The sequence below is a fragment of the Gallinula chloropus genome (genome assembly GCF_964237585.1).
Source record: "Gallinula chloropus genome assembly, chromosome: 8".
Classification (NCBI taxonomy): domain Eukaryota; kingdom Metazoa; phylum Chordata; class Aves; order Gruiformes; family Rallidae; genus Gallinula; species Gallinula chloropus.
The window spans coordinates 4,745,345-4,756,290 of record NC_140093.1 but is presented as its reverse complement, the minus strand read 5'-3'; the positions used below and the strand labels follow the sequence as shown (position 1 = coordinate 4,756,290).

Genomic DNA, 10,946 nt, shown 5'->3' with positions numbered 1-10,946 from the left:
GCAGTTGGGTTGAGGCACCAGCCTGCAGCCTCAGGTGAATTAGGTAATGAGAAGTCTAAGCTTCCTTCTTTTGAAGAAAGAATCTCACTTAAGAATCGCATGTGCAAGACCATCTCTTAGTTACTTACTGGCTTTGCTAATTCAGCTTCCTTCAGCAGCTTCGCTTTCTGTTGCTGTAAATTACCATAAACTCTAACTGGGGTATACTGCATCCACTGTAATGCTGATGAGGGAATAGACCTTCATTCAAACAGTAGAATTCCTCCATCTTCTTCTGACTAACATGCACTGTAGATTACATGAATATCAGCCACTTCTGTTACTGCCTTAGGAGAACACACGGCTACTTGCTGTTCTCTCACCAGCCTTTAAATGGCCTTTTAGTTAAGGGCATGAGGAGCAGCATGTCTTCTGGTGCAGTAGTATGTGGCCACTGCAAAGACTGGTCTTGTAAGCCTGTTCTTTGGCATTTTTTCACAGCATAAACCACAAGAACTACTTATCTAGGTGCAGATCTTCACAGCAGAAACCATTCAGGCCTGTTGCTATAATCTTAGTCACAAGACACATCTAATTCTCAATCCGAGCAGCTGTGTATCTTGGGCCTTCTGGGAAGATGGTGGAGGAGCACACAGCTGCATAGCTACTGGCAAATATGGGAAGACTATATAACTAGCAGACAGTAACATTCTTTTGGTGGCCATGCTCAATGTCAGCAATGGAAAATGCATTGGTGTATGGAGGTGAATGGAATTGATTTTCTACTGGAAGTAGGAGATTTAGTGTGTGCTCTCACTTTGTCTTCTGTTAGAAATTCAGTAGACCTAATAAGCTTCAGTTCAGTTCAAAGGATGGTTGATAGGATTCTCTTCATAGAGTCATAGAGGGGTTACAGTTGGAAAAGACCTTCAAGATCATAGAGTCCAACCATCTATCCCACCCTACTAGGTCCAACACTAGACCATGTCACCAAGTACAACATCTACTCTTCTTTTAAACATCTCCAGGGATGGTGGCTCAACCAAATCCCTGGGCAGCTTGATCCAATATCTGACAAACCTTTCAGTAAAGAATTTTTTCTTCATATCCAACCTAAACTTCCTCTGACGCAATTTAAGACCATTTCACCTTGTCCTGTCACTAGCTACCAGGAAGAAGAGACCGACCCCCACCTCACTATAGCCACCTTTTAGGTAGTTGTGGAGAGCAATGAGGTCTCCCCTCAGTCATCTTTTCTCTAGACTAAACAATCCCAGCTCCCTCAGCCGCTTGTCATAAGATTTGTCTTCCAAACCCTTCACCAGCCTTGTAGCCCTTCTCTGAATGCACTCAAGCATCTCAATGTCCTTCTTGTAGGGGCCCAAAACAGCACAGTGCTCCAGGTGCGGCCTCGCCAGCACTGAGTACAGGGGAAACATCACTTCCCTGCTCCTGCTGGCCACACTGTTCCTGATGCAGGCCAGGATGCCATTGGCCTTGGCCACCTGGGCACACTGGTGGCTCATATTCAACCGGCTGTTGATCAACACACCTAGGTCTCTCTCCTCCAGACACCTCTCAAGCCACTCCTCTCCAAACCTGTAGCTTTGCATGGGGTTGTTGTGACCCAAGTGCAGGACATGGCACTTGGCCTTGTTGAGCCTCATGCAATTGCCTCAGCCCATGGATCCAGCCTGTCCAGGTCCCTCTGTAGAGCCTGCCTACCCTCTGGCAGATCAACACTCTCACTAATCTTGGTATCATCAGCAAATTTACTGAGGATGCACTTGACTCCCTCATCAATGTCATTGATAACAACATAAAACAGAACTGGCCCCAGTACTGAGCCATGGGGAACACTCTTTGATAAGCTGTTCAGTTCTCCAGAATTTGGATTCTATCCTTATCCTCCGAGTGTTTCCCAAAATCAGTGGTGGTGGGCAAATCATCATAATCCCTGATCTCTATATTAGTGGAAAGTTATGTTCTTTTAGTATCTCTCAAGTTACCAATTTTTTGCAATTATTTTCCTTACAGTGTTGCTGCCATAGCCTGCAACGTGCAGCGTTACAATAGTGAATATTACTGGCATACCTTTTGTGGAACAGTGGAACTGAAGGAGTGGGAGAAATAACTATAAATAGTTTAAATACATCCATTTTCCTCCACTTCTTTGAGTCCAATTCTTAAAAGCTAAGCAGGATATAATGGAGACTTATGAATTCTTCTTAATGGGCTGATAGGCTGGCAGGTTGTTTGGGTTTGGTTTTGTGTTTTCTTTAAGATGAAGTCAAGGTCTTGGTCAGAAATAAGCTGCATGCTTTTTTCCATTGCTGTAAATAGACATGTTGGCCAAATTCATCCTAGGTGTCACACCACTGGAGAGTATAGGTTCTATCAAGGTTGAACTTGGCGCAGATAACTTGGCACACTTAATAAAAGCTGTTGTCTCATTATATACATTTATAGTTTACATTCCTATTTATACATACTGAATTAAAGTCACTAATATTCACTGAATACACTTGAAAATGGTTTTGCTTTTAGAAACCATGGTATGTGAAGCTTGTTTGCATTCAAAGGGTATATTAATCACTTGCAGCCTTTCTTTATGGCATCCTAATCTGCTCTCTAGGGTCTTTATTTTTACAGCACTCTGTGCAGTGAAGGCAAATATTGTTCAACCTTTAGTACTGAGAGTTTCTAGATGTCACTTGTTTGGTGTTGGATGATGTGACTGATGCTTTTTAAAAACGTTTTGGATGGTGAAGGCATAGATTGCAGGCAGATGTGTAATAAATGTGGTTGTACTAGTCTGTAAAGCACTATTAAGTGCTGAGGATGGTATAGTTTGAGTAGAGGAATTAGCAGCTACTTGCCTTGGTTCGGGCCCTGATGAGCAGTGTGGATTCTGCACTGTGTGAAGCTCTCATTTTATCACACATTGCTTGTGCTGTCTAACCAAAACATGTGATTGTGGATCAAAATGTTGCAATACTGTACCTTTTTATGTTCTGTAATAAAGTTAACTCTATTATGTTTTCAATATTCACCAAAATCTGTAAGGGGTTGTCTATTGTATGATACAAAGAACCAACGTTTGCAGTGCTGAGCTTGAGTGTTACGCACTCGGAGGAACTCTGAGGTTTGCCCAGTTCTGATGCGCTGTCATGGTGAGCTCACATTTTGGATCTGTGCTGTTTCTGTGGTGATGCAGTGGGTGACGAGGATGTGCAGAAAAGGGTATCATCCTTCCAGAGGCTGTGCTGCACAGATGATGTTGTGTATGTGATGAGTAGATCAGATGCTGTGATTAGTTATAGGCTGTAGTTGAATTTTTGGTAGGTTTAGGATACATGGATCTAGGGCAAATACTCCAATTTTGTTGTTAAAAAAGACCTTGTTGTTGATTTTCTTCAGTGTTTATTGAAAAACCAGAAACAATACAGTTTTGCTGCAAAATTTCTTTTTGTACAGGTGAAGTATTGAATGCTTCTCACTTATAGCCAGTTGGATCAGACACAGGATGACAAAACAACCCAAAGTCATTAGTCCCAAAAGTTTCCATTGCCAGCAATGGACATTACAGCAGGAATATCTAATTGCTTGCAAAAGGATCTACCATTCTGACAAGTGTGGCACTCATTTAGATGCACAAAGAGAGTGGGGCTCTTCCCTGCCACCCATGTACAAAACTCCCATTAGCGTTGGAATTTCACATGCACACACATCTGAGGGAACAAGGGAACCATTGTGCATACATTGGCAAATTAGAGTGAGAGATCTAGCAGAGCTGCTTTTCCAGCACTGACAGATCCTGTCTCAAGGAACTTGGTGTAAATGCTTTAAGACGTGTCCATGTTTTGCTGTGAGCAAGGGAGGGCTTGTCATTGAGGAAGGAGTACTTGTTCTGTAATGGGGTAAGCATCTAGGCTCGCTACCACCACGGTGCATATACACCTTACACTCTCTGAGCACACTCTGGTTCCTGAGGAACCAAAGTTGTGTGTTTACACAGATCTGAGAGATGAACAAGTGCTGAATCAAATCTTACCACTCAAAGTTCCTGCTAAACAGGAAATAGAAAAAATCAGGAGAAATTACAGCTATTATTCTTGTCTCATGAACGAATGTCTGCATAACTCCAAGCTGAGAACATTTTTACAGAGCAGAAAAGTCTCTTTCCAACAGATGCCCGTTAGACTGAGTTCTTTGATTCTGATTTGCACTGAATAGCACATCTATAAATTGAAATGAGAGGAACTGAGTAAAAGTACTGGACCTAAAAGCCAGACCCATTCCAGGGTTTCTTTATGCTTACTAGAAACTGCATAGCAGAAAGCAGTCATTAGTTTCCAAATGGGTGTTAAAGTGTGGATGAAAGAAGAGCATCAGTTTAACCAAGGCAATGGTAAACCAGTGGACAGCCTGCAAATTTAGCAGCACGCAGAATGGTGGTTATATTCTGACAGTAACTGTTTGTCACAGTCTGCTGGAACTTGCAGCATATAATCTAGTGAGAAAAGGATGAAAACCCACATCTTGCCTTTCAAGGCATCCAGGTATCTCACAAATAAAGGGCATTTCTTCACACTTAGAATTTCCAATAGGAGGAAAAAAATAGTATTACCTTTGTTTGCAAAGGCTCAAGGAGTTTATGCATTTGGTACAAACATATGCAACAAGGGGACGTTTTCTTTCCAAAAGGAAGGAAACAGTTAATCCCTGTCTCTCTTTAAGAGTGGAAGAGATTTCAAGTATCAGAAGAGACTCTCATATTAGGCTTCCTCCACCTCCTGCCCCCATATTACATTAAAATCTAGCTAAACTCTCTAATCCAAAATCTGAATGGAATTCTTATACTACATCCAAGACTGAGAAGTGTTTCACATCCTTGAAAGCACATGGTTACTTGAGCTTCTCTTGATACATTTCAGCAACACAGTTCATTTGGGGTGTGATCGGAAGACTGATCATCAAGATTAATATTTTTTAGATACCATTTCTTCTGGAAGATTAAATTATAGGTATTTTGGCACAGATACAGGTCATGGGTTCTATTTCCATTGTCAGGCTGGGAGGCTCTTTTGCTTGTTTACAGCATTCATTAGCAGGCGTACATAGGATGTTAACAGGTCATCCATTTTGTAACCCTGTTGGAAAGAAAAAGTCTTAAATCTCAGAGAGCTCCAGAAGGAAAAATAACTATAATTTCCTCCCTGATTTATCTTCTTTGGTTTTCCCCTGCATGGACATCTCCTCTTCCAACAGCTATCACTGCTTTGATAATTATTTATCCATTCTTCCCTTTGTTCTTCCCTTCATAGATTGCCAAGAGTTTACAGGGCCAAGCCTTACTGTCATTTCATCTAAAATTTTATTCTGTAGATTGACATCTCATACTTAGGAATCCAAGCTTTTCTGTGAGAGAAGTTAGCCCTTAAAGCATTACGTTAAAATTACAAATTTACCTTTAAATACCAAGAGTGATGCTTGCCTGAGTCTGCAGACAATCTGAAACCAATTCTGAAAAAGTTGGGAGCACTTGTAAAATCTTACAAGGATACTGTTACTGCATAGATGGATCAAACCATGCAAGATGAAAAGCCTCTTTCATAATTTTGTTGCTAAGTGCAGTCTTTTCTTAATGCTTCAGACAGAGTTTTCATGTATGGGAAGAATTTGGGAAATTACCATTTTCCCTTGTCTCCATGGCTGACTTCATTGCATCAGATGGAATTACACAGCCTCAAATCAGTTCTGACCCCCAAGTTTATGGACCTAACAGTGAATGCTTTTTGTATCTGCAATGGTTTTAATGTCTGTTTTGGCATGATTGTTTTGTAGCAATTCTGGTTGTAAAGGAAAAATTAGGAGTTTCTTGTGTATAAGGTAACAAAATTCTTCTTACCAGAGATGTCTCACATAGGATCCGGCTTCCTCGTACCAGGTTCCCTATGGTCATGTGAAAGTATGTGCTCCCACTGCTCCAATTGGAGATTTTATTGAAGGGGTAGACTGTTAAAATTTCCTGTAAGGGGGGAAAAACAGAACTATGCAACATTTCTCAAATGCAAACAGGCTGATATGTAACAAAACCTGGACAGACAGAGCATTCTTTTTTCCCTGCTGCATTTATGAACATGGGGGATCAGGGCAGGTCTTGCATCCAGAACAGGGGCATAGGTCTTTTCACCAAACAGACAAGTCTTAATATGGATCTTGGCCTTAGCACACTGTCATTATATTTATAATAATCTAAAACCCACTGGGTATTTGTTTTCTTATTAAAAAGAAGTAGTAGTGATACTTAAAAATGCTTTTGCCTGGGAACTTGGTAAGACCAGACTGGGTTAGAGAGCTGGTAAACACTGTCATTCAACCTGATCTTTTAGACAGTTTGGGTTTCCAGCAAAGCATTTCTCTGAAGCCTATTCTCCACTGTGCTATACATTTATTCATCTGCCTGACCTTATCCCTTTGCCAAGATTCATGATTACCTCTTCTGTTTTTCAGAGGTGCTCTACACCATTTCCTTCCCAGTGCAGAAGCTGCAAAGAAGTAATCTGATGCAGTAACATTTCATTCAGTTTCATACAGAAAACAGAGGGACTCCATCCTTTTTTCTGTCCCTAAATTAGCACAATCAATGAAGTCCTTCCTTAGACAGACTCTTGAGAAGCAATGTTGTTACCTTTGTCTTTGGATGTATCAGTGAGACTCCTTGCTTGTTGATTGCAATCAGCACAATCTCTGGGAAATTTGGCTCTGAGGTTTGCTGTAAACAAGTAACAGAGCCAGATAAGCAGAAAATGAAAAAAATGATCCATATTTGGCACATAGTGACTTTTAACAGTGTCCAGTACTGCTTGTTCTCTTTACCAACTAATCTCTGCACATAAAGCTCTTAAATGTGATGCAACTATTGCCATGGATGACTTTTGGGCCATATATTGACAACTTGAGCAGCTGCTACATAAAAACAGAATCAGGCCTGCTATTTGCTAGGCTCTAGCAAGGTACCAAGTGGGAAATGCTTCCTGGCAGTATCCACTGCAGAATGAGAGGATTTGTACAGCTCTGAGGGAAGGGTTCCCAGAGACACAAGATTGGGCATCATTTTGTAGTGGGGAATGATGACAGGACGGTTGAGTATCTATGTAGCTTAAAGACCCCCATCTACTACATAGTTGTAATGCGAAGTATTACAAGTAGAACAACAGCATAGCCAGGAAATAACAGGTGTAGTTCAGAAGGGATAAAAAATGCATCTCCCCACTTTCAAGGAACTGAGTTTCCCCCAGCAGATGATGGGAAGCCAGCTTTTTAAAGGATTCTAGGAACTGAGTTTTCCTCAGCACACGATGGGAAGCCAGCTTTATAAAAGATTCTAGGAACTGAGTTTTCTTCAGTTGATGAAACTTTATAAAGTTTTATAAAGCATTCTCATTTACTGAGGGAATTAGAGTCAGCCCATATCTCCCATTGCTGTCTACTACCAATGCTGTTCATACAGTCCTTTAAACCTACCTTCACCTCAAAGAAGGCTGATCCAAACGTTGGCCACCGGTGTATCATTTTCAAGAAGGCAATCTTGGCCTCATCCACAGTTTTCCCTTCATGTTTGCTATATACTGCAATAATGTTCTGGTCAGAAAAAAAGGATACAAATCTTACTCAAGTGGAGACAGGCAGGTTTCCCATGTCCAGCATTACTACTAAAGACAGCATCAGGCCTTCACCAAGATCAGTCTTGTGCCCACAGCAACAGAAGACTGTGAAAATGTAAATAGCCTACCATGGCACAGGGCAAGGTGGAGCCAGAACTCCCCCAGTGTTTCTTACTAATGAGCTGACTGAAGGAAGTTCAGGAGCCCAAAGGAAATGGATTTCAGGGCAGAGGGGTGATACAGGATGAAACAAAACTCAGAAAGCCAGTGTTCAACACCGGCAGACACGTATTACGTTTTCTGCTGAATTTTCCCTCTGTATCTCAAATAATGTCCTGTGCCTTCCTCAGTGGACCTAAGTGGTAAGTACCTGCTGAAGCTTTCTTGCCTTCTGGTGGAGAAAAGGGCCTTTTGCTGTGATGAACATGCACATGGGGCAAGGTGGCTGATCTGCTGGCTAAACTGAGATATTTAGGACACATCTTAATTTTCTGTTTCTCTACAAGACTCTCAAATCATCAGTCCCATCACTGACTCCCCTATCTCTTAACTCTTCTTCTGGGCATTGGAAATAGATTAGCGTCTCTGAGAAAAAATGCACATCTCAAATCAATGTATCTTTCTAAGGTTTGGTAGAATGGATGCAAGGTCTAGATTGTAAGAAGCAAACCAGCAACCTCCAGTAGCATCCCTCCATAGTGCTTTCAAAGGTGGTCAGGTCAAAAAGTTAGCATGCCTTCATGTCGTCTCAAAGCTCTGTGGAAGTAGCACAATTAATGAAAGCTGATGTTCTTACCTTCCTCCATTCATCTGGTGAGATTGCTCGGATCAAATTGTCTGGCACCAGCTCCTTCAAGATTTTGGGGATGGTTGGCAGCTGCGTGCGGTCATTGTTGAAGCGCACTTTAAAAATCAGCCCTGCCAGCTGGACAGCTTCATCCTTGGAACACTTGTGGTAGCCTCTGAGGTACTTCGGCAACTCCTGGAAGAGACCAGCTGTGAATCCAGACAGAATAGGCTGAAGCAAACACTGGAGGTTCTCTGGATGATTTTCAAAGGCACTTTCCAACCAAAACCATTCCATGATTCTCCATACAATCATGGATTAAGATGAGCAGGGAACAATTAGATTAGGGAGCTGTGCTCCTAACATAAGCAATACAGCTAAGGTGTGAACACCATGAGAAATAAATCTGCTCCTGAGGTTGAGCTGTGCCCACCAGAAGCATTTCTCTGGAAGCTCTGTAATGCAGGCGTTGGTGAGGGAGATGGCAATACTCCAGCAGGCTGGAGTATACCTCCTCAGGAGTATTTTCCTGGATCTCATTACTTGCTGTTGTAGTATTTATGCTGTAGGGAGCTGGTTACCTGATGGTAATGAAAAATGGAATCAGCTTTCAGGTCCTTCCCAGGAGTTACATTCAGCCACAGCTTTCTCATGAAGTACACCTTATAAGTCACAGACATCATAGCCCCTGAGGAAACACCACCTTGTTAGTATTCTCTGTATTGCTCAGTTCAGCAATTTTTATATGGCTTGAAAGTTTCTCCAGATATGTAATATTGGTTTTAATAGTTGCTAATAGTTAAAATTACTAACAAAAAAAAGTATAAAAGGCCATTTAAAGGCTGTACAAAAGGTATTTAGATGACCAAGAAAGCGATTAGTTGTCACTTCCTGGATGCTGATCTTGCAGTGACCTAAGGTGCAGGCTCTTCAGAAGAACTTGAGGATGATCTGAGTGTTATTTCCTGGTGCTGATGACAGCACACTTGAATTCTGTTATACTGTTGTAGGTACAGTTCCTGATGGCCGTGTTTACAGAAATTAATTGTCATTTAGTGCACCCGCATCTTAATGTTGTGATTTTCAGAGCTCCTAGCAGCTGCGTCAACTGTGGGTAGAAGAGGGAAGCTAGAAGTCTTAGATGTGTAGCTAGTGCTTCAGGAAGCTGAACCTCAGCTGCCCTGAAATAAGCAGAGGTCAGGATAAATGAATATGGAATTCAAGTGGAGTTTTGAGTTTGTTGTAGACTTCAAAAGGTATGTTATACATGGGGGTGCAATGCCAAGATTTGCTGTCGTTACTGTGCATTGTTTTATTCTCCTAAGTGTTCCCTGGGCAATGCGACTTGTGCTGTGGTGTCACCAGGTAATAATCTAGACAGCAGCTTCCTAACAACCTGACAGACAGGAGTGACACTGTGTAAGGAACCTGTTTACGTGTGTCAGCTGATACCTGATGTGGCAATGTATCAGCCTCAGACTGTGATAAAGAGGATCAACCTATCTAACCTGTGTGCATCCAGCTGGATGTTTTGGAGCCACCAAGTCAAAAAATCTTGATACCAATTTAAAATTCCTGGAGAGATTTCCCTCCAGCCAAAATGGTTCTGGTGTTTCTGATAGCTAGTGCCTGGCTGTGTCATGTCACTGCATCTTCCTGCTGGTGCAGGCAGTATCCGTGTGTGTACAAACAGGATCTAATAAGGCTCTGCCAAGCACTTCCTGAGATGGAGTAAATCCTACTGGATGAATTTGCTATTCCCCAGGTCATCACAGCATTTCATGCAGGTTCTTGTCACGCTGGCATTGTCCTTACCATCCTTCCCTGGTTTGTTCCTCCTGTTCCATTCTGTCACCTGCCGCAGGGAGTCGAAGAAGTAGTCTGCTTCATTCTGACTGATCACCTGGAAGAGGCCGAGCAATGAAGGGAACAAAGGAGAGATCAGCAGATCATATAAACTCCTGCCTGTGCCAATGTACCCGAGCATCAGGCTGAATTTCATTTCCCTGTCTACAGTGAGAGAGCACAATTATGGCAGGAAAGACATAGGTAAGGGGAAAGAAGTAGAGAAATGGGAGTAGGAAGGCTCAAATGATTTCCAATTCATATGGGGATTTTTATTGTATCTTCTGTTGTTTGGAGGTTTTTTCCCAACCTGCTTACTGAAGTCAGGTTGAAGATGCCTACTCAATTCTCAGCCATCTCCTCTTTGTAAAATATCAGCACTTAGCAGGTTCCTCTTTTCAGGGACACAGCACATCAGAACCCCCCTGTGCTTGGACTCAGTGCTGCTTTTAACTCGATCACAGTTCCTCTCAGCAAGGCAGCCAACCTAAGCTTCAGCTCAGGTAAGGCAAGTTTCTGAGAAGCTAGAGACACATCAAATGGTGCTGGTCAGGCACCGCTCTCCCTAATGCCAGTGGGTACTGTACATGTGCAGCATATCTCCTGGGCAAAACCAGAGAGGAAAAGGGCTGAATCCAGCTGTATGCAACATGCTGTGTGCTACT

At 42.2% G+C, this 10,946-nt stretch overlaps 1 protein-coding gene across 1 annotated transcript in view; it reads right to left on the bottom strand.

Moving 5' to 3' along the window:
• Positions 1-5,048: 5,048 nt before the first annotated feature.
• Positions 5,049-10,946, bottom strand: part of MYO7B (myosin VIIB) — a gene marked incomplete at both ends in the record, with an annotated part of 43,483 nt that continues 37,585 nt past the window's right edge. Inside the window, 7 exons of the mRNA XM_084267439.1 lie at positions 5,049-5,132; positions 5,891-6,010; positions 6,674-6,757; positions 7,510-7,626; positions 8,446-8,631; positions 9,018-9,124; positions 10,252-10,339. Of these exons, the coding sequence (XP_084123565.1) occupies positions 5,049-5,132; positions 5,891-6,010; positions 6,674-6,757; positions 7,510-7,626; positions 8,446-8,631; positions 9,018-9,124; positions 10,252-10,339 (786 nt within the window). The remainder of the gene's footprint in view (positions 5,133-5,890; positions 6,011-6,673; positions 6,758-7,509; positions 7,627-8,445; positions 8,632-9,017; positions 9,125-10,251; positions 10,340-10,946) is intronic.